The sequence below is a fragment of the Dendropsophus ebraccatus genome, chromosome 14 (assembly GCF_027789765.1).
Source record: "Dendropsophus ebraccatus isolate aDenEbr1 chromosome 14, aDenEbr1.pat, whole genome shotgun sequence".
NCBI classification, from domain to species: domain Eukaryota; kingdom Metazoa; phylum Chordata; class Amphibia; order Anura; family Hylidae; genus Dendropsophus; species Dendropsophus ebraccatus.
The window spans coordinates 76,849,129-76,874,902 of NC_091467.1; the positions used below are offsets into that span (position 1 = coordinate 76,849,129).

The following is a 25,774-nucleotide window of genomic DNA, read 5'->3' on the forward strand; positions in this document are numbered from 1 at the left end:
TCAGCGGCATTGCTGCACCTGGGATATTACATGGCTGTATGATAGCCTAGAGCTGATCAGCGGCATTGCTGCACCTGGGATATTACATGGCTGTATGATAGCCTAGAGCTGATCAGCGGCATTGCTGCACCTGGGATATTACATGGCTGTATGATAGCCTAGAGCTGATCAGCGGCATTGCTGCACCTGGGACATTACATGGCTGTATGATAGCCTAGAGCTGATCAGCGGCATTGCTGCACCTGGGATATTACATGGCTGTATGATAGCCTAGAGCTGATCAGCGGCATTGCTGCACCTGGGATATTACATGGCTGTATGATAGCCTAGAGCTGATCAGCGGCATTGCTGCACCTGGGATATTACATGGCTGTATGATAGCCTAGAGCTGATCAGCGGCATTGCTGCACCTGGGATATTACATGGCTGTATGATAGCCTAGAGCTGATCAGCGGCATTGCTGCACCTGGGACATTACATGGCTGTATGATAGCCTAGAGCTGATCAGCGGCATTGCTGCACCTGGGATATTACATGGCTGTATGATAGCCTAGAGCTGATCAGCGGCATTGCTGCACCTGGGATATTACATGGCTGTATGATAGCCTAGAGCTGATCAGCGGCATTGCTGCACCTGGGATATTACATGGCTGTATGATAGCCTAGAGCTGATCAGCGGCATTGCTGCACCTGGGATATTACATGGCTGTATGATAGCCTAGAGCTGATCAGCGGCATTGCTGCACCTGGGATATTACATGGCTGTATGATAGCCTAGAGCTGATCAGCGGCATTGCTGCACCTGGGATATTACATGGCTGTATGATAGCCTAGAGCTGATCAGCGGCATTGCTGCACCTGGGATATTACATGGCTGTATGATAGCCTAGAGCTGATCAGCGGCATTGCTGCACCTGGGATATTACATGGCTGTATGATAGCCTAGAGCTGATCAGCGGCATTGCTGCACCTGGGATATTACATGGCTGTATGATAGCCTAGAGCTGATCAGCGGCATTGCTGCACCTGGGATATTACATGGCTGTATGATAGCCTAGAGCTGATCAGCGGCATTGCTGCACCTGGGATATTACATGGCTGTATGATAGCCTAGAGCTGATCAGCGGCATTGCTGCACCTGGGATATTACATGGCTGTATGATAGCCTAGAGCTGATCAGCGGCATTGCTGCACCTGGGATATTACATGGCTGTATGATAGCCTAGAGCTGATCAGCGGCATTGCTGCACCTGGGATATTACATGGCTGTATGATAGCCTAGAGCTGATCAGCGGCATTGCTGCACCTGGGATATTACATGGCTGTATGATAGCCTAGAGCTGATCAGCGGCATTGCTGCACCTGGGATATTACATGGCTGTATGATAGCCTAGAGCTGATCAGCGGCATTGCTGCACCTGGGATATTACATGGCTGTATGATAGCCTAGAGCTGATCAGCGGCATTGCTGCACCTGGGATATTACATGGCTGTATGATAGCCTAGAGCTGATCAGCGGCATTGCTGCACCTGGGATATTACATGGCTGTATGATAGCCTAGAGCTGATCAGCGGCATTGCTGCACCTGGGATATTACATGGCTGTATGATAGCCTAGAGCTGATCAGCGGCATTGCTGCACCTGGGATATTACATGGCTGTATGATAGCCTAGAGCTGATCAGCGGCATTGCTGCACCTGGGATATTACATGGCTGTATGATAGCCTAGAGCTGATCAGCGGCATTGCTGCACCTGGGATATTACATGGCTGTATGATAGCCTAAAGCTGATCAGCGGCATTGCTGCACCTGGGACATTACATGGCTGTATGATAGCCTAGAGCTGATCAGCGGCATTGCTGCACCTGGGATATTACATGGCTGTATGATAGCCTAGAGCTGATCAGCGGCATTGCTGCACCTGGGATATTACATGGCTGTATGATAGCCTAGAGCTGATCAGCGGCATTGCTGCACCTGGGATATTACATGGCTGTATGATAGCCTAGAGCTGATCAGCGGCATTGCTGCACCTGGGACATTACATGGCTGCAGCACATAGACTGTATGATAGCCTAGAGCTTCGGGTGGACGGTGGAATCTCAAATTATAGAATAAAATCTATGGGACCAGCGGGGACTCCGTGAGCGGGTGCGAGCTGTGGAATCCACGCCGGATGTTCTGTCCGGATTCTGTAGTTTGCACATACCCATATTGCAATTTTGCTGTTTGCCCGACTATTGGCACTTAATAGTCAGATGGGCGGGAACTAGAGATGATTGGACCTCAAACACGCTCACAATTGTCCGAACCCGCATACTCTGCATTTGATTAGCAGCGGCTGAAGAAGTTTGATGCATGCCAAGGGAATCCTGGAAAACCTGGATACAGCCTATGGTTGTTTTTAGTATCTGCGTCTAAGAAAGCATGGGGACTCAATGATCCGGGATTAAAGGGGAGGAATGGTCAGATTAGGAATCCAGTCCATGTTATAGAGCAGGAGGAGATGAACCGATTGATATATAAATTAATGGGAAATGTTTCAGGATAAATTGACAGTTTTTCATGTAAATCCTTGTAGTCAAGTAGGCGGTCCTATTCTATGATTGACAATTGATGATTTGCATGAAAGATTGACAAGTTATGCACAAAACTATATATCAATCTGCTCAGCTCTTCCTCCTCTATAAGATGATGGCTGCAGATTCAGGGCGTTTTCAGTGTGTCAGAATCCCTTTAATTTACAGTGTAAACAGATTACAGAGTGGGGCCTGTACAGTAACATTTAGGAAGAGACTTATTAATCGGTGCTGGCGGAGCAGAGAAGCCTCCAGGGACGGCCCCAATGCCTGCTGGTTCGGGCAGCATGAAAGTGATGACAGGTTCCCTTTAATAATGGTAAATAATGCTGATAAGGTGCTGCTCTAGTGTCATCTTCTGTCGGTTCCTGTGGTCTCGTAGCCTCTCCCATTGATGGTTACCTGGTCATTTACATGGCGTTATAATCCCGCGTTGTGCTGACAGGGCTGGAGCGCGAGGAGGCGTCACATTGGGCATTCATATGTCCTCTATGCTGAGAGCTCAGAAAACGCGGCTGCAATGGAACATCCCTCTAATTGGCGGATCTCATGTTGTAGAGATAATTAAGCCGCAGAGTCTCCTGGAGTAAAGGGCAGTCTCTTCACCAACGCATTGATGGATTTGTTAGAAGACCGCGACCAGGGGAGTATGAGGATCTATTGACCTCGGTGGGGAATGCGGCCGTCACACTATATAGGACGCTGCCAGTCTACCACAGTCCTGTAGGGGAGACGCTTTATATGTAGATTATATAAAATTGGGGGTCACTGTGTACAGGCGTCCTCCCTGACTGTTAGGAGCTGAACCCCTCATCACTGGCCAGAATATAGAATATATATAATCAGGGCTAATGTAAAACAAGTGATACTCATCCACCCTGGTCCCCCACAGTCACTGCTTCTTCCTGATTCCTGTGATACATCATCCCTGCTTGACCTGCCTGCTCAGCCAATCACAGAGGGAGGCGGGGCACATCTGCTGCCAGTGATTGGCTGAGCGGGTAGTTCCTGTGAAGTGACAGTGCTGGGATCTCTATAATATCCAGTGATCTCCTGACTGTAGATTATCAGGACGGGATCAGACAGTGCTGGGATCTGTATAATATCCAGTGATCTCCTGACTGTAGATTATCAGGACGGGATCAGACAGTGCTGGGATTTGTATAATATCCAGGATCTGGCTGTAGATTATCAGGACAGGATCAGACAGTGCTGGGATCTATATAACATTCAGTGATCTTCTGACTGTAGATTATAAGGATCAGACAGTGCTGGGATCTATATAATATCCAGTGATCTCCTGACTGTAGATTATCAGGACGGGATCAGACAGTGCTGGGATCTATATAACATTCAGTGATCTCCTGACTGTAGATTATAAGGATCAGACAGTGCTGGGATCTATATAATATCCAGTGATCTCCTGACTGTAGATTATCAGGACGGGATCAGACAGTGCTGGGATCTATATAATATCCAGTGATCTCCTGACTGTAGATTATCAGGACGGGATCAGACAGTGCTGGGATCTGTATAATATCCAGGATCTGGCTGTAGATTATCAGGACGGGATTAGACAGTGCTGGGATCTGTATAATATCCAGTGATCTCTTGACTGTAGATTATAAGGATCAGACAGTGCTGGGATCTATACAATATCCAGTGATCTCCTGACTGTAGATTATCAGGACGGGATCAGACATTGCTGGGATCTATATAATATCCAGTGATCTCCTGACTGTAGATTATCAGGACGGGATCAGACAGTGCTGGGATCTGTATAATATCCAGTGATCTCCTGACTGTAGATTCTCAGGACAGGATCAGACAGTTCTGGGATCTATATAACATTCAGTGATCTCCTGACTGTAGATTCTCAGGACAGGATCAGACAGCGCTGGGATCTATATAATATCCAGTGATCTCCTGACTGTAGATTATCAGGATCAGACAGTGCTGGGATCTGTATAATATCCAGGGATCTCCTGACTGTAGATTATCAGGATCAGACAGTGCTGGGATCTATATAACATTCAGTGATCTCCTGACTGTAGATTATAAGGATCAGACAGTGCTGGGATCTGTATAATATCCAGGATCTGGCTGCAGATTACCAGGACAGGATTAGACGGTGCTGATCTCCTGGTTAGTATGATTACATCTCCTGACCATTATAGGATTATATTGGCCGGCAGTAGGCTGTTCCATAAGCTGCTCTCTGTATTGGAGAGACTTTGGCGGCTTGGAGCGGGTTAAGCACGGTGAGTGCGGCGTTCTGCTATCTCCGTCAGATCTGCTCTCCTAATCAGATGCCTGTATGGGTTCCTGTAATGCCGCCAGCATGTTAATCAGACCCTCGGTGGGGTTTGCGTTTGCTGTGCGGAGGATCTGTCTCTGCCGGGAGATGCAGACTCTCTGTGCACTGAAAATCCCTGATTAATATTTTATTACCATGAATCTGCAACTGTGTCCAGACAATGGGCAGGCGGGTGGGAGAATCCTGTGCACAGTATACAAGCCGTGCATTATCACATATCACATATACACCCACGCTCGTAGTCTATGGAGGGGGAGGGGGACTCAGCAGGGGGATGTGATACGGAAAAACGTGGACCAGGTGCCATAGAATATCCATCAAGTATATATGTCAGACAGGCCATGCCTTATCCCAGTGTCCCCCATAACAGTGGTGCCCCAGTGTCCCCCATAACAGTGGCGCCCCAGTGTCCCCCATAACAGTGGCGCCCCAGTGTCCCCCATAACAGTGGCGCCCCAGTGTCCCCCATAACAGTGGCGCCCCAGTGTCCCCCATAACAGTGGCGCCCCAGTGTCCCCCATAACAGTGGCGCCCCAGTGTCCCCCATAACAGTGGCGCCCCAGTGTCCCCCATAACAGTGGCGCCCCAGTGTCCCCCATAACAGTGGCGCCCCAGTGTCCCCCATAACAGTGGCGCCCCAGTGTCCCCCATAACAGTGGCGCCCCAGTGTCCCCCATAACAGTGGCGCCCCAGTGTCCCCCATAACAGTGGCGCCCCAGTGTCCCCCATAACAGTGGCGCCCCAGTGTCCCCCATAACAGTGGCGCCCCAGTGTCCCCCATAACAGTGGCGCCCCAGTGTCCCCCATAACAGTGGCGCCCCAGTGTCCCCCATAACAGTGGCGCCCCAGTGTCCCCCATAACAGTGGCGCCCCAGTGTCCCCCATAACAGTGGCGCCCCAGTGTCCCCCATAACAGTGGCGCCCCAGTGCCCCCCATAACAGTGGCGCCCCAGTGTCCCCCATAACAGTGGCGCCCCAGTGTCCCCCATAACAGTGGCGCCCCAGTGTCCCCCATAACAGTGGCGCCCCAGTGTCCCCCATAACAGTGGCGCCCCAGTGTCCCCCATAACAGCGCCGCCCCAGTGTCCCCCTAGCAGTGCTATCCAAGGACCCTCCATTGACCCATCTTTCAGGGTCTCATTGGGTGTCAGAAATCCTAGAACATGAATTATTTTGTCTATGAAAGTTCTTAATATAATAAATTGACTCCGTTATCCTATATAACAGGTAGGAGGAGGGGGGCTGCGAGGGTGGGAGACCCCGACTCCTCCTCTGTATATTACTACCTCTATCTAACACGTCCATTTACCTCTGTCACACTCACAATAACAGACGGCGCGTTTCCGCACAGAACAGTATACACAGTGACGGGAGAGAGAGCACAGCCTGTAGGTAGGTGTGTGTATATATATATATATAACAAGTCATTTCTATATTGCCCTGACTAAGCCCGCTCCAGGCTTGAAACGCATTGTCTGTATTGGTGCATGTAATAATCCTGGGAAGTTCCACTGGATTTCTTACTCCTTGAACCAGTGCAGAAGTGGGACGTTCCATTATTACAGCCAGGATCTCCTGTTCCATGCTGTGCCCCCCGTCCTTGCTATCAATGTGTTATTGGGGTCCTGTAGTAGATTGATTCAGACGCCTATTGGCTGGAGTTCAGATGAGGTGTCATTTTGTGAGATACACCCTATACCACAGCGCATACTCCTGTCTACTACGCCAGGACTTAGGATTGATGGTGGGAATGGGTTACGGACACACTGGGATTTTGCAAGGTGCTATGTGAGCAGACATGAAAGAAACAGCAGGACAGGCAGGGATGGGTAAGCCTAGTCACTGAGCAGCGCTAGGAGATGATATATACAGTACAGGAGTATACATGGCATGCGGAGAGTTACACTAAGCACTGCTGCTGCTGGGATGAGAGGGAAGCCTTGATTTACCTTGTATGGCCACAGTGGGACCCAATAGGGAACCCTATTAATTCTATAGTACACCTCCTGGGTAGGGTGTATATATGAGAGTCGCACCTTGCGTGGATTCCACCCCTGGTCCTTATTTTACTATCATGTAGAACCTCTTTTCCATTCAAAGGGCTGTTTACCAAAATTTTTTTTGTAATTTACTTCTATATAAAAATCTCCAGTCTTCTTGTACTTATCAGCTGCTGTATGTCCTGCAGGAAGTGTGTATTCTCTCCAGTCTGACACAGTGCTCTCTGCTGCCACCTCTGTCCATGTCAGGAACTGTCCAGAGCAGGAGAGGTTTTCTATGGGGATTTGCTGCTGCTCTGGACAGTTCCTGACATGGACAGAGGTGGCAGCAGAGAGCACTGTGTCAGACTGGAGAGAATACACCACTTCCTGCAGGACATACAGCAGCTGATAAGTACTGGAAGACTGGAGAGAATTCCCCACTTCCTGCAGGACATACAGCAGCTGCCACTTAATATGGTGGTTTTGGTGGTTTCCCTACAGGAGCCGCCCCCTGGCTGGGTCCTTCCCGGAGGGATATCTGGCTAGTCCTGGGTTTCGAGACTCTTAAATGAGGCTCCGCGGGCTTCTCTTTTGCATATTCATGTTTTCCAGGGACAGACATGTCCCAGCACCTATACCCGCAGCTCACATTACAGTGATATCTATGGGACTGTCAGCATGTAATGTGAGCAGAGGACGGGCATGTCCCAGCACCTATACCCGCAGCTCACATTACAGTGATATCTATGGGACTATCAGCATGTAATGTGAGCAGAGGACAGGCATGTCCCAGCACCTATACCCGCAGCTCACATTACAACTATGGGACTGTCAGCATGTAATGTGAGCAGAGGACAGGCATGTCCCAGCACCTATACCCGCAGCTCACATTACGTGATATCTATGGGACTGTCAGCATGTAATGTGAGCAGAGGACAGGCATGTCCCAGCACCTATACCCGCAGCTCACATTACAGTGATATCTATGGGACTGTCAGCATGTAATGTGAGCAGAGGACGGGCATGTCCCAGCACCTATACCCGCAGCTCACATTACAACTATGGGACTGTCAGCATGTAATGTGAGCAGAGGACGGACATGTCCCAGCACCTATACCCGCAGCTCACATTACAGTGATATCTATGGGACTGTCAGCATGTAATGTGAGCAGAGGACAGGCATGTCCCAGCACCTATACCCGCAGCTCACATTACAGTGATATCTATGGGACTGTCAGCATGTAATGTGAGCAGAGGACGGACATGTCCCAGCACCTATACCCGCAGCTCACATTACAGTGATATCTATGGGACTGTCAGCATGTAATGTGAGCAGAGGACGGACATGTCCCAGCACCTATACCCGCAGCTCACATTACAACTATGGGACTGTCAGCATGTAATGTGAGCAGAGGACAGGCATGTCCCAGCACCTATACCCGCAGCTCACATTACAGTGATATCTATGGGACTGTCAGCATGTAATGTGAGCAGAGGACAGGCATGTCCCAGCACCTATACCCGCAGCTCACATTACAGTGATATCTATGGGACTGTCAGCATGTAATGTGAGCAGAGGACGGGCATGTCCCAGCACCTATACCCGCAGCTCACATTACATCTATGGGACTGTCAGCATGTAATGTGAGCAGAGGACAGGCATGTCCCAGCACCTATACCCGCAGCTCACATTACAGTGATATCTATGGGACTGTCAGCATGTAATGTGAGCAGAGGACGGGCATGTCCCAGCACCTATACCCGCAGCTCACATTACAACTATGGGACTGTCAGCATGTAATGTGAGCAGAGGACAGGCATGTCCCAGCACCTATACCCGCAGCTCACATTACAGTGATATCTATGGGACTGTCAGCATGTAATGTGAGCAGAGGACGGGCATGTCCCAGCACCTATACCCGCAGCTCACATTACAGTGATATCTATGGGACTGTCAGCATGTAACGTGAGCAGAGGACGGACATGTCCCAGCACCTATACCCGCAGCTCACATTACAACTATGGGACTGTCAGCATGTAATGTGAGCAGAGGACAGGCATGTCCCAGCACCTATACCCACAGCTCACATTACAGTGATATCTATGGGACTGTCAGCATGTAATGTGAGCAGAGGACGGGCATGTCCCAGCACCTATACCCGCAGCTCACATTACAACTATGGGACTGTCAGCATGTAATGTGAGCAGAGGACAGGCATGTCCCAGCACCTATACCCGCAGCTCACATTACAGTGATATCTATGGGACTGTCAGCATGTAATGTGAGCAGAGGACGGGCATGTCCCAGCACCTATACCCGCAGCTCACATTACAGTGATATCTATGGGACTGTCAGCATGTAATGTGAGCAGAGGACGGGCATGTCCCAGCACCTATACCCGCAGCTCACATTACAGTGATATCTATGGGGCTGTCAGCATGTAATGTGAGCAGAGGACAGGCATGTCCCAGCACCTATACCCGCAGCTCACATTGCAGTGATATCTATGGGACTGTCAGCATGTAATGTGAGCAGAGGACAGGCATGTCCCAGCACCTACACCTGCAGCTCACATTACAGCTATGGGACTGTCAGCATGTAATGTGAGCAGAGGACGGACATGTCCCAGCACCTACACCTGCAGCTCACATTACATCTATGGGACTGTCAGCATGTAATGTGAGCAGAGGACGGGCATGTCCCAGCACCTATACCTGCAGCTCACATTACATCTATGGGACTGTCAGCATGTAATGTGAGCAGAGGACGGGCATGTCCCAGCACCTATACCTGCAGGTCACATTACATCTATGGGACTGTCAGCATGTAATGTGAGCAGAGGACAGGCATGTCCCAGCACCTATACCCGCAGCTCACATTACAGCTATGGGACTGTCAGCATGTAATGTGAGCAGAGGACAGGCATGTCCCAGCACCTATACCCGCAGCTCACATTACAGTGATATCTATGTGACTGTCAGCATGTAATGTGAGCAGAGGACGGGCATGTCCCAGCACCTATACCCGCAGCTCACATTACAGTGATATCTATGGGACTGTCAGCATGTAATGTGAGCAGAGGACAGACATGTCCCAGCACCTATACCCGCAGCTCACATTGCAGTGATATCTATGGGACTGTCAGCATGTAATGTAAGCAGAGGACGGACATGTCCCAGCACCTATACCTGCAGCTCACATTACATCTATGGGACTGTCAGCATGTAATGTGAGCAGAGGACGGACATGTCCCAGCACCTATACCCGCAGCTCACATTACAGTGATATCTATGGGACTGTCAGCATGTAATGTGAGCAGAGGACGGGCATGTCCCAGCACCTATACCCGCAGCTCACATTACAGCTATGGGACTGTCAGCATGTAATGTGAGCAGAGGACAGGCATGTCCCAGCACCTATACCCGCAGCTCACATTACAGTGATATCTATGGGACTGTCAGCATGTAATGTGAGCAGAGGACAGGCATGTCCCAGCACCTATACCCGCAGCTCACATTACAGCTATGGGACTTTCAGCATGTAATGTGAGCAGAGGACAGGCATGTCCCAGCACCTATACCCGCAGCTCACATTACAACTATGGGACTGTCAGCATGTAATGTGAGCAGAGGACAGGCATGTCCCAGCACCTATACCCGCAGCTCACATTACATCTATGGGACTGTCAGCATGTAATGTGAGCAGAGGACGGGCATGTCCCAGCACCTATACCCGCAGCTCACATTACAGTGATATCTATGGGACTGTCAGCATGTAATGTGAGCAGAGGACAGGCATGTCCCAGCACCTATACCCACAGCTCACATTACAGTGATATCTATGGGACTGTCAGCATGTAATGTGAGCAGAGGACAGGCATGTCCCAGCACCTATACCTGCAGCTCACATTACATCTATGGGACTGTCAGCATGTAATGTGAGCAGAGGACAGGCATGTCCCAGCTCCTATACCCGCAGCTCACATTACAGTGATATCTATGGGACTGTCAGCATGTAATGTGAGCAGAGGATGGGCATGTCCCAGCACCTATACCCGCAGCTCACATTACAGTGATATCTATGGGACTGTCAGCATGTAATGTGAGCAGAGCACAGGCATGTCCCAGCACCTATACCTGCAGCTCACATTACAGTGATATCTATGGGACTGTCAGCATGTAATGTGAGCAGAGGATGGGCATGTCCCAGCTCCTACACCCGCAGCTCACTTTACAGCTATGGGACTGTCAGCATGTAATGTGAGCAGAGGACGGACATGTCCCAGCACCTGTACCCGCAGCTCACATTACAGCTATGGGACTGTCAGCATGTAATGTGAGCAGAGGACGGGCATGTCCCAGCACCTATACCCGCAGCTCACATTACATCTATGGGACTGTCAGCATGTAATGTGAGCAGAGGACGGGCATGTCCCAGCACCTATACCCGCAGCTCACATTACAGTGATATCTATGGGACTGTCAGCATGTAATGTGAGCAGAGGATGGGCATGTTCCAGCTCTTACACCCGCAGCTCACTTTACAGCTATGGGACTGTCAGCATGTAATGTGAGCAGAGGACGGGCATGTCCCAGCACCTATACCCGCAGCTCACATTACAGCTATGGGACTGTCAGCATGTAATGTGAGCAGAGGACGGGCATGTCCCAGCACCTATACCCGCAGCTCACATTACATCTATGGGACTGTCAGCATATAATGTGAGCAGAGGACGGGCATGTCCCAGCACCTATACCCGCAGCTCACATTACAGCTATGGGACTGTCAGCATGTAATGTGAGCAGACATTGGGCATGCCCACACACCGATGGCCGCCTGTCCGCCATGCCTCACTTCTGCCTTACACGCTTAACCCTGCATTCCCAATCTAGCGCTGCTGTAAATTAAATCCCAGATATATCAGCCTTATACATCTCATAGCGCAAATCATTGATTATCTATAGCTTTATAACAGTAATGATATCAGTGGAAGGTTCCGGCTGTTCTAGGCGATGAGTAAATCCCCCATATTGACTCAACATGTCTACACTAAAGAGTAATCCCACCTTGTTAAATGTAAGGATAAAGAAGAGACGACGGCCGCTGCGAAGACTCCAAATTCTTAACATGATATGCATCGTCCATGGGTGCCATCATCTGTGGGTACTATCATCTATGGGTGTCCTATTATATATAGATCCTATTGTATAGGTCCGTGGAGCCTCATTTAAGAGTCTCGAAAAACAGAACTGGCAAGGTATCCCTCCGGGAAGGACCCAGCCAAGGGGCGGCTCCCGTAGGAAACCACCATATTAAGCGGCCCTATAAGTCTTGCTTGAGGAAGGCCTGTGATACAATGAAGGGGCCAAAATGCGTTGCCTAATAAAAGGACTGTTTGGTTTATAATACTGTGGTCCCCCATTGTGACCTCTCTCCGGAACCGCGCCAGATCCATTTAGAGGGATGTCTCTTGGTCCAGTGACTCAGTGTCGGACCCCTGCTGACTGAATATGGAAGGAAGAAGCAGGAGCTCGGCCTGTACTGATAATGAACAGCTCTGCACAATGGCCCCTACAACTGTCTATTGCTAAGTATAACCATACACCCCGCCGTCTCATGGCGTCCATACTGGCAGAACAAGGGGACCAACAATTCAGGTGTGACCCAGCTTTACTTTACACCCATAATAGGATTATATGGCTGCTGGAGATTTAAAGGGTCCTCTGGGACTATAGAACGATCAGCCACCAGTATCAGTGTGGGCCCAACCTCTAGGACCCCTTCATTGTGATAAGTGACCGGGGTCCTGGAGATCAAACGTTTATGGCCTGTCCTAAGGAATGAATGTCAGTAAGATGAAAAACCCCTTTAAATATTGATGGCCGGTCATTAGGATATGGGATCAGTATCCGCAGAATAAAGGGGACAAGGAGAAAGCGGCCCCGTCCTCCCCTGCAGGGGTGGCTGTACCCGCTACCTTCCATCTAGAACTGCTGCCCTCCATACTTTCCAGCGTTTGGGGGACTTTTCCCCCTGTAATCAGATATTGACATCATATTTTAATGGATTAAAGGGAATGTTCAACAAAAACTTTTTTCATTCAAATCAACTGGTGACAGAAAGTTATACAGATTTGTAATCTATAATCTCCAGTCTTCCAATACTTATGAGCCGCTGTATGTCCTGCAGGAAGTGGTGTATTCTCTGCAGTCTGACACAGTGCTCTCTGCTGCCACCTCTGTCCATGTCAGGAACTGTCCAGAGCAGCAGCAAATCCCCATAGAAAAATGCATGTATAATTGTTTGGAAATTATGTATGTTTGTTGGAAATGTTGTACGGTTCTAAGTTGTACAACTGTTTTTATTTGGAAAAGTTTGTTAAAACCTAATAAATATATTGAAACAGAAAACCTCTCCTGCCCTGGACAGTTCCTGACATGGACAAAGGTGGCAGCAGAGAGCACTGTGTCTGAATGTAAATAAAATACCACTTCCTGCAGGACATACAGCAGCTGATAAGTACTAGGAAATTGGAGAGAATGCACCACTTCCTGCGGGACATACAGCAATTGATAAGTAATGGAAGACGGGAGATTTTTTAATAGAAGTAAATAACAAATCTGTTTAACTTTGTGGCACCAGTTGAGTTGAAAGAAAAAAAGTTTTGCTGGAGTACCCCTTTAAGCGTTGATCTGCAGTCCTGATGAAGAACCTAATCCTTACAATTTTTTGACCATTAGTTGGAAATAATTTTGTGAAGAGACAGAGAGAGACTTTGTTAGGGTGTGTTCACACGTTCAAGATCTGCAGCAGATTTGATGGTCCAGAGTTACTTTGCATTGAATCTGCAACTTCAAATCTGCGCCATCAAATCTGCTGCAGATCCTGTACGTGTGAACGCACCCTTAGGGTTCCTTGAAGGGATACAATGAATTTGAGCCCCCCATTGTGTAACCTGTGCCGCCATCCCGAGCGCCGTGTGTACACAGCTTGGTCACTACTTTGTCTTCAATAAAAAAAAAAAAATCAATTCTGCGGTGAGATCTAGGCCGATTCCAGACAATCCGACTCTTAATGAAAAACTTGGAAATGTCACTTAAAGGATAAGTTGACCTTTACAGACTTTAAAAGTAAAATAGCAAAATAAATCCAGAGGGTAGTTTTTACCTACAAGACCCTTTCCGTCAGGTTCCACCTGGTTGGATACAGTTCCCAGCACCCGGATATGAAGACCATCATTGTACAGGATCAAACAGTGCCACTCCTGCCCATGGGTCATGTCTGGTACTGCAGCCATATTGATGATCAGACAGGGCTATCCTCTGGGATAGGAAGGGAAGCCATGTTCTTCTAACCCTGGACAATTCCTTCATGGAGCTTATGTGGTATCCAGCAAATATATCCGACTCCCAGGACTTATTTGTATGACTCCTTAAGGGGGTATGATCGACAGTATGAGGGTATACGTCACATAGTGGACAATCTGGCTGTTGGGTCCCCCTGCTATGGGCGCCTGCCGCTGTTTTTGAATGAAGGGGCAAGTTGTGCCCTAAGGGTACAAACCCACACACCGTATACACAGCAGATACGCAACAAAAACGCAGCAGATTTGAAGCAGATTTGGTGGTGCAGATTTGATGCTGTGTCCAGTTATTTAGATCTAATCTGCTGCGTATTTGTTGTGTGTTTGTTGCGTATTTGCTGCGTATCGCAGCAGTAAATAAGCTGCGTATACGGTGTGTGGGTTTGTACCCTCAGAGTGTCTCCTATCTATCTATCTCCTATCTATCTATCTATCTATCTATCTATCTATCTATCTACTATCTATCTATCTATCTATCTATCTATCTCCTATCTATCTATCTCCTATCTATCTCCTATCTATCTCCTATCTATCTATCTATCTATCTATCTATCTATCTATCTATCTATCTATCTCCTATCTATCTATCTCCTATCTGTCTCCTATCTATCTATCTCCTATCTATCTATCTATCTATCTATCTCCTATCTATCTATCTATCTATCTATCTCCTATCTATCTATCTATCTATCTATCTATCTATCTATCTATCTCCTATCTATCTATCTATCTATCTATCTATCTATCTATCTCCTATCTATCTATCTATCTATCTATCTCCTATCTATCTATCTATCTATCTATCTATCTATCTCCTATCTATCTATCTATCTATCTATCTATCTATCTATCTATCTATCTCCTATCTATCTATCTATCTATCTATCTATCTATCTATCTATCTATCTATCTATCTATCTATATCTTCTATCTATCTATCTATCTGTCTATCTATCTATCTCCTATCTATCTATCTATCATCTATCTATCTATCTATCTATCTATCTATCTATCTCCTATCTAGCTATCTATCTATCTATCTATATCTCCTATCTATCTATCTATCTATCTATCTATCTATCTATCTATCTATCTATCTATCTATCTGTCTATCTATCTATCTCCTATCTATCTATCTATCTATCTATCTATCATCTATCTATCTATCTATCTATCTATCTATCTATCTATCTATCTATCTATCTCCTATCTATCTATCTATCTATCTATCTATCTATCTATCTATATCTCCTATCTATCTATCTCCTATCTATCTATCTATCTATCTATCTATCTATCTATCTATCTATCTATCTATCTATCATCTATCTATCTATCTCCTATCTATCTATCTATCTCCTATCTATCTATCTATCTATCTATCTATCTATCTATCTATCTATCTATCTATCATCTATCTATCTATCTCCTATCTATCTATCTATCTATCTATCTCCTATCTATCTATCTATCTATCTATCTATCTATCATCTATCTATCTATCTATCTATCTATCTCCTATCTAGCTATCTATCTATCTATCTATCTATCTATATCTCCTATCTATCTATCTCCTATCTATCTATCTATCTATCTATCTATCTATCTATCATCTATCTATCTATCTCCTATCTATCTATCTATCTATCTATCTATCTATCATCTATCTATCTATCTATCTATCTATCTGTCTATCTGTCTATCTATCTCCTATCTATCTATCTATCTATCTATCTATCTCCTATCTATCTATCTATCTCCTATCTATCTATCTATCTATCTCCTATCTATCTATCTCCTATCTATCTATCTATCTATCTATCTATCTATCTATCTATCTCCTATCTATCTATCTATCTATCTATCTATCTCCTATCTATCTATCTATCTATCTATCTATCTATCTATTGAAGTAAATTCAACGGCACTCCAAAGGATAGTGGAAACAAAATTTGTGATTTATTCCAGTGTGCAAATCATACACAGCACAGCAATCTCTGAGAGATTGCTGTGCTGTGTATGATTTGCACACTGGAATAAATCACAAATTTTGTTTCCACTATCCTTTGGAGTGCCGTTGAATTTACTTCAATATATAAAGAGTTCGTGGTTGGAACTACAACTGGCACCCACCTCACTAGGATTTTGTGCTGCTGATATACTTTTATATCTATCTATCTATCTATCTATCATCTATCTATCTATCTATCTATCTATCTATCTATCTCCTATCTCCTATCTATCTCCCATCTATCTATCTATCTATCTATCTATCCATCCATTGTTCCTTAGTTTGGAGTAGCTGGGCATGGTTAGGGTTAATCCGGCGCGGTGAGTCCAGGCGTCTTGATGGAATCCTCACATCTGGGCGCTGCCAGCTAATTAGACAGCTAAATATTAATTAGGAGGCTATTAAGAAGATGCTGCAACCTAATGAACTTGTGACGGCTCATTTGCGGAGCGCTGATAGGAGCTGATCGGGCAGCGGCTTCTCCATCACTCATGGGGGGGTCATTAGCAGGTGGCCTGATGATGATGACCTAACACGGGGGTCATTGCTGCTGGACGTCAGGGACGGTGTAAGCGATTCCTGCAGTGAAGAGCATTGGCTTTATCTCATTGTGTTTGTCTTCTTTCATCTTTGCCTCTTTCCGTGGATACGACCATCATCAATCTTGTGCCGCCGCCGTCGCCCTCCCTCCACGTCTGTGGCTCTTGGGTTATAGATGACGCTGATCTCTTATTAATGTGCCAGGATTTGGGGATTATGATAATTACTCGCCGGGCACAGAGAGGCGGTGTGTGGCAGCCCCTCCAGAAGGCCAGCGCTGGCTCTGAGATGGCGGCACATGGAGTCATCACCTCCCCGGCTCCGCGTTTAGTCCTTGGATTCGTCCTCCCTTCTCTCTTATTTGCTTCCTTCATATCATTTCCAGACTTCTATATCGTAGATATATTTACGCCGGGTTCACACTGCGCTTTTGCAATCCGTTTTACTTCATTTATGCATTATAAAAAAAAAAGGATGAAAAAAGATTTATTTATTTTTTTAACGTACACAAAAACATGGAAGTTGGTGGAAAAACTGATTACAAAACCGCAGTGTGAACCCGGCCTTATTTACCATAATAATTTATATTTTCAGTGACTTTGTTATCCATATGGTCGGATGTCTGAAGCTTAGAGATGAGCGCAGCGGGAGCACACGGGAGTCCGATCAGGCCGCATCCGATTACCGGCGGCTGAAGAAGTCCAGGGAAAATGGATACAGCCATAGACCACCTGTTACCTCCTGACAGTCATAGGCCACAGGCTGTATCCACCAGGACTCCCTAGGGCCGCATCCAGCTTCTCCAGCCGGCGGTAATCACATGCCGGATTATCAGATCTTATGTCCATCCACACTGTCATTGTGATACTGAGTGACTCCCATCATTATAGGCACTTAGTGTGCCCCCCCCTCACACACAGACAGGAAGACCCCCCGATTGTAGAATTGGCCCCAATAATTCAGCCCCCCAGGTCCTACCTGCTATGATGCTCAGCTTCTTCTTTGAGGGTCCGCACCACCATAGACGCATCAGCAATTCACACAATAGGGGATCCTGGTGAAGCAGACAGAAGAAAGGGGGGAATTCAGGGACGAGGGAGAATGGCTGATAAATCACAGGCCGAGTAGTAGTGCCAGAGGTTATAGAGGGGACTGCACCTCTGCGTTATAGATGGTGATGCTGGTACTTGTAGTTCCCCCTGAGGTGTTATAGATGGTGATGCTGGTACTTGTAGTTCCCCCTGAGGTGTTATAGATGGTGATGCTGGTACTTGTAGTTCCCCCTGAGGTGTTATAGATGGTGATGCTGGTACTTGTAGTTCCCCCTGAGGTGTTATAGATGGGGATGCTGGTACTTGTAGTTCCCCCTGAGGTGTTATAGATGGTGATGCTGGTACTTGTAGTTCCCCCTGAGGTGTTATAGATGGTGATGATGATACTTGTTTTTCTCCTTCTCTGTTACTGCTGTCTGAGGTGATGGTGGAGACGTCCTTGATGTTGGTGCACAGTAAAGCAGACAACAGGGAGTCCAGCTCTTGAGGTGCAGCTGTGATATGTATCATATACTGTGATGTGGTATCATATACAGTCTCTCTGTGAGGTACATATTATATACAGTCTCTCTCTCTCTGTGAGGTACATATCATATACAGTCTCCCTCTGTGAGGTACATAACATATACAGTCTCTCTGTGAGGTACATATCATATACAGTCTCTCTGTGAGGTACAAAACATATACAGTCTCTCTGTGAGGTACATAACATATACAGTCTCTGTGAGGTACATATCATATACAGCCTCTCTGAGGTACATAACATATACAGTCTCTCTGTGAGGTACATATCATATACAGTCTCTCTGTGAGGTACATATCATATACAGTCTCTCTCTGTGAGGTACATATCATATATAGTCTCTCTGTGAGGTACATAACATATACAGTCTCTCTGTGAGGTACATATCATATACAGTCTCTCTGTGAGGTACATATCATATATAGTCTCTCTGTGAGGTACATAACATATACAGTCTCTCTGTGAGGTACATATCATATACAGCCTCCCTCTGTGAGGTACATACAATATACAGTCTCTCTGTGAGGTACATATCATATACAGTCTCTCTGTGAGGTACATATTATATACCGTCTCTCTCTGTGAGGTACATAGCATATACAGTCTCCCTCTGTGATGTACATATCATATACAGTCTCTATCTGTGAGGTACATATCATATATAGTCTCTCTGAGGTACATAACATATACAGCCTCTCTGTGAGGTACATATCATATACAGTCTCTCTGTGAGGTACATACAATATACAGTCTCTCTGTGAAGTACATATTATATACCGTCTCTCTCTGTGAGGTACATATCATATACAGTCTCCCTCTGTGATGTACATATCATATATAGTCTCTCTGTGAGGTACATAACATATACAGTCTCTCTGTGAGGTACATAACATATACAGTCTCTCTGTGAGATACATAACATATACAGTCTCTGTGAGGTACATATAATATACAGTCTCTCTGTGAGGTACATATCATATACAGTCTCTCTGTGAGGTACATATCATATACAGTCTCTCTGTGAGGTACATATCATATACAGCCTCCCTCTGTGAGGTACATACAATATACAGTCTCTCTGTGAGGTACATATTATATACAGTCTCTCTCTCTCTGTGGTATATATCATATACAGTCTCCCTCTGTGAGGTACATATTATATACAGTCTCTCTGTGAGGTACATACAATATACAGTCTCTCTGTGGTATATATCATATACAGTCTCTCTCTGTGAGGTACATATTATATACAGTCTCTCTGTGAGGTACATACAATATACAGTCTCTCTGTGAGGTACAAATTATATACAGTCTCTCTGTGAGGTACATATCATATACAGTCTCTCTGTGGTATGTATCATATACAGTCTCCCTCTGTGAGGTACATATCATATACAGTCTCCCTGTGAGGTACATACAATATACAGTCTCTCTGTGAGGTACATAACATATACAGTCTCTCTGTGAGGTACATATTATATACAGTCTCTCTGTGAGGTACATATCATATACAGTCTCTCTCTGTGAGGTACATACAATATACAGTCTCCCTCTGTGAGGTACATATTATATACAGTCTCTCTGTGAGGTACATATCATATACAGTCTCTCTGTGAGGTACATATCATATACAGTCTCTCTGTGAGGTACATATCATATACAGTCTCTCTGTGAGGTACATATCATATACAGTCTCTCTGTGAGGTACATATCATATACAGTCTCTCTGTGAGGTACATATTATATACCGTCTCTCTCTGTGATGTACATATTATATACAGTCTCTCTCTCTGTGGTATATATCATATGGCTGTTGGTCGGGGAGGGTGACTTGTGCTGGTGAGAAGAATTAGTGTGGTAATATGGAGTTTGTATGCGGAGTCGCCCTTTGTAAGATGGATCAGTAGTGATGGAGTCTATTTAGTGTTATCTGGGCGGTAAGCCTCCATGTTAGTAAGGATATGAGGAGGGATCACCCCTCAGATTACCTGGATGAGTAAGGCCCTATTCACACGTATAGGGCCTTACTCAACCAATGTATTTCAATGGACCCATACACACATCCGTGTTGTGTACTGGGCTGCAATCCGCTCCGCAAAAAAAAAGACAGAACCTCCTCCACTGACACAGCCAATACAACTCTATGGGGTCCGTATTTACAGATGCAATACGGATGAAAATTTGTGTATTGCTAACGGATTCAAAATTGTGGATTGGAAAATATACTGACGTGTGAATAGACCCTAAGGCTACGTTCACATCAGACTGTATATCAACATCTCCTCACAGCTTGTGATGATAACATAACCACAACCTCCCTCAACTACTTCCTGTCACAGCTGCCTTATATGGGGAGCTCATTATAATAGCTCCACCCACTGGATGTTTCCACTAGCCGCTGCCTTATATGGGGAGCTCATTATAATAGCTCCACCCACTGGATGTTTCCACTAGCCGCTGCCTTATATGGGGAGCTCATTATAATAGCTCCACCCACTGGATGTAATACACTAAGGAGGCAGTTGGTGGCGCTGTTACCCACCTCCCTGCATGCGGTGTGTATCTATGGTGACCCATCTCTCCCGTCTCCCCTCTATCATACATATTATACAGGGCAGGCTCCATAGACCGGTCCTGGGGGAGGGGATACGCATGTATTGGGGTACAACATCCTCTAACCCTGCACTGCTATGTACTTCTCCAGTGCTGGGAGAGCTGGGACCCCTGTACACTGAGCGCTGGTCCGCACTCCTAGGATGGGCTGCAGACTGACTGACCCGGCATCTACTGATCAGACAGGTTACAGCAGTGTGACTGATCCTTCTTTTTGGGCCCTGTACACATAAGATGTCTCCTGCAGAACAGATCAGATCACTGAATAATTACACATACATCATACATCCTCATCATACACCCCCCGCCATACATCACACATCCTCATCATACATCATACATCCTCATCATACATCATACACCCCTGCCGTACATCATACATCCTCATCATACATCATACATCCTCTCCACTGTACATCACACATCCTCATCATACATCCCCCTGACCGTACATAACAGATCCTCATCATACACCCCCCGCCGTACATCACACATCCTCATCATACATCCCCCTGACCGTACATAACAGATCCTCATCATACATCCCCCCACCGTACATCATACATCCCCCCCTGTACATCACACATCCCCCCTGTACATCACACACCCCCTGTACATCACACATCCCCCCTGTACATCACACATCCCCCCTGTACATCACACATCCCTCCTGTACATCACACATCCCCCCCTCCCGTACATCACACATCCCCCCCTGTACATCACACATCCCCCCTGTACATCACACATCCCCCCTGTACATCACATCCCCCCTGTACATCACACATCCCCCCCCCTGTACATCACACATCCCCCCCTCCCGTACATCACACATCCCCCCCTCCCGTACATCACACATCCCCCCCTGTACATCACACATCCCTCCTGTACATCACACATCCCCCCCTCCCGTACATCACACATCCCCCCCCCTGTACATCACACATCCCTCCTGTACATCACACATCCCCCCTGTACATCACACATCCCCCCTGTACATCACACATCCCCCCTGTACATCACACATCCCCCCTGTACATCACACACCCCCTGTACATCACACATCCCCCCTCCCGTACATCATACATCCCCCCCCTGTACATCTCACATCCCCCCTGTACATCACACATCCCCCCTGTACATCACACATCCCCCCTGTACATCACACATCCCCCCCTGTACATCACACATCCCCCCCTGTACATCACACATCCCCCCTGTACATCACACATACCCCCTGTACTTCACACATCCCTTCTGTACATCACACATCCCCCCGCCGTTCATCACACATCCCCCTGTACATCACACATCCCCCCCTGTACATCACACATCCCCCTGTACATCACACATCCCCCCCGCCGTTCATCACACATCCCCCTGTACATCACACCCCCCCTGTACATCACACATCCCCCCTTCCGTACATCACACATCCCCCCTGTACATCACACATCCCCCCTTCCGTACATCACACATCCCCCCTGTACATCACACATCCCCCCTGTACATCACACATCCCCCCTGTACATCACACATCCCTCCTGTACATCACACATCCCCCCCTCCCGTACATCACACATCCCCCCCTGTACATCACACATCCCTCCTGTACATCACACATCCCCCCCCTGTACATCACACATCCCCCCTGTACATCACACAGCCCCCCCCTCCCGTACATCACACAGCCCCCCTGTACATCACACATCCCCCCTGTACATGACACATCCCCCCCACCGTTCATCACACATCCCCCCCTCCTGTACATCACACATCCCCCCTGTACATCACACATACCCCCCTCCTGTACATCACACATCCCCCCTGTACATCACACATCCCCCCCTGTACATCACACATCCCCCCCGCCGTTCATCACACATCCCCCCCGCCGTTCATCACACATCCCCCTGTACATCACACATCCCCCCTGTACATCACACATCCCCCCTGTACATCACACATCCCCCCTGTACATCACACATCCCCCCTGTACATCACCCCCCCCCTGTACATCACACATCCCCCCTGTACATCACACATCCCCCCTGTACATCACACATCCCCCCTGTACATCACACATCCCCCCCTGTACATCACACATCCCCCCCTGTACATCACACATCCCCCCTGTACATCACACATCCCCCCTGTACATCACACATCCCCCCTGTACATCACACATCCCCCCTGTACATCACCCCCCCCCCTGTACATCACCCCCCCCTGTACATCACACAATCCCCCTGGACATCACACATCCCCCCCTGTACATCACACATCCCCCCCCTGTACATCACACATCCCCCCCTGTACATCACACATCCCCCCCCTGTACATCACACATCCCCCCTGCACATCACACATCCCCCCCTGTACATCACACATCCCCCCCTGTACATCACACATCCCCCCTGTACATCACACATCCCCCCGCCGTTCATCACACATCCCCCCGCCGTTCATCACACATCCCCCTGTACATCACACATCCCCCCCCCTGTACATCACACATCCCCCCTGTACATCACCCCCCCCTGTACATCACCCCCCCCCTGTACATCAGCCATCCCCCCCTGTACATCACACATCCCCCCTGTACATCACCCCCCCCCCCTGTACATCACACAATCCCCCTGGACATCACACATCCCCCCTGTACATCACACATCCCCCTGTACATCACACATCCCCCCCCTGTACATCACACATCCCCCCTGTACATCACCCCCCCCTGTACATCACCCATCCCCCCTGTACATCACCCATCCCCCCCTGTACATCACCCATCCCCCCCTGTACATCACACATCCCCCCCCTGTACATCACACATCCCCCCTGTACATCACCCCCCCCCCTGTACATCACACAATCCCCCTGGACATCACACATCCCCCCCTGTACATCACACATCCCCCCTGTACATCACACATCCCCCCCCTGTACATCACACATCCCCCCCCTGTACATCACACATCCCCCCTGTACATCACACATCCCCCCTGTACATCACACATCCCCCCCCTGTACATCACACATCCCCCCTGTACATCACACATCCCCCCTGTACATCACACATCCCCCCCCCTGTACATCACACATCCCCCCCTGTACATCACACATCCCCCTGTACATCACCCCCCCCTGTACATCACACATCCCCCCCCTGTACATCACACATCCCCCCCTGTACATCACACATCCCCCCCCTGTACATCACACATCCCCCCCTGTACATCACACATCCCCCCTGTACATCACACATCCCCCCCTGTACATCACACATTCCCCCCCTGTACATCACACATCCCCCTGTACATCACACATCCCCCCTGTACATCACACATCCCCCCTGTACATCACACATCCCCCCCCCCTGTACATCACACATCCCCCCCCCTGTACATCACACATCCCCCCCCCCTGTACATCACACATCCCCCCCCTGTACATCACACATCCCCCCCTGTACATCACACATCCCCCCTGTACATCACCCCCCCTGTACATCACACATCCCCCCCCCTGTACATCACACATCCCCCCCCTGTACATCACACATCCCCCCTGTACATCACACATCCCCCCCTGTACATCACACATCCCCCCCTGTACATCACACATCCCCCCCTGTACATCACACATCCCCCCCTGTACATCACACATCCCCCTGTACATCACACATCCCCCTGTACATCACCCCCCCTGTACATCACACATCCCCCCTGTACATCACACATCCCCCCCCTGTACATCACACATCCTTCCCTGTACATCACACATCCCCCCCTGTACATCACACATCCCCCCCTCCCGTACATCACACATCCCCCCTGTACATCACACATCACCCCCCCTGTACATCATACATCCCCCCTGTACATCACCCCCCCCTGTACATCACCCCCCCGTACATCACACATCCCCCCCCCTGTACATCACCCCCCCCTGTACATCATACATCCCCCCTGTACATCACACATCCCCCCTGTACATCACACACCCCCTGTACATCACACATCCCCCCTGTACATCACACATCCCCCCTGTACATCACACATCCCCCCTGTACATCACCCCCCCTGTACATCATACATCCCCCCTGTACATCACCCCCCCTGTACATCACACATCCCCCCCTGTACATCACACATCCCCCCTGTACATCACACATCCCCCCTGTACATCACACATCCCCCCCTGTACATCACACATCCCCCCCTGTACATCACACATCCCCCCTGTACATCACCCCCCCCCCCTGTACATCACACATCCCCCTGTACATCACACATCCCCCCTGTACATCACACATCCCCCCTGTACATCACACCCCCCCTGTACATCACACCCCCCCTGTACATCACACATCCCCCCCTGTACATCACACATCCCACCCTGTACATCACCCCCCCCCCTGTACATCACACATCCCCCCCTGTACATCACACATCCCCCCTGTACATCACCCCCCCTGTACATCATACATCCCCCCCCTGTACATCACACATCCCCCCCCTGTACATCACACATCCCCCCTGTCTTGTAGCCGTTCTCGGAGCTTTAGTGTTGATGAAATGTCTCCATATTTAGTATCATTATACAGTAATCTGACATCGTACGTATAATAATCCCATAATAAGACGCAATCAACCGCGTTGCTAGGTTACAGGCGGTTATTATGGCCTACACCAAATTTACTATTATACCTTTTTCTTTCTATTTGTGCTGTGAGTGACTGAGGTCGTGGTGAGGTCACGAGGAGTAATCCGTGGTCTATTATGGCGTC

General features: G+C 48.0%; 1 protein-coding gene across 2 annotated transcripts in view; it reads left to right on the forward strand.

The window, feature by feature from the left end:
* The window catches only part of VSTM2L (V-set and transmembrane domain containing 2 like), an 82,754-nt gene that overhangs the window by 9,105 nt on the left and 47,875 nt on the right, over positions 1-25,774 (forward strand). The window contains exon 1 of one of the 2 annotated variants that reach the window (XM_069953614.1): positions 20,982-21,168. The exons of the other annotated variant lie outside the window; for it this stretch is intronic. Coding sequence (XP_069809715.1) covers positions 21,126-21,168 — 43 coding nt within the window. The 5' untranslated portion in view covers positions 20,982-21,125. Of the gene's footprint in view, positions 1-20,981; positions 21,169-25,774 lie in introns of those variants that run through there. 2 annotated transcript variants of the gene reach the window in all.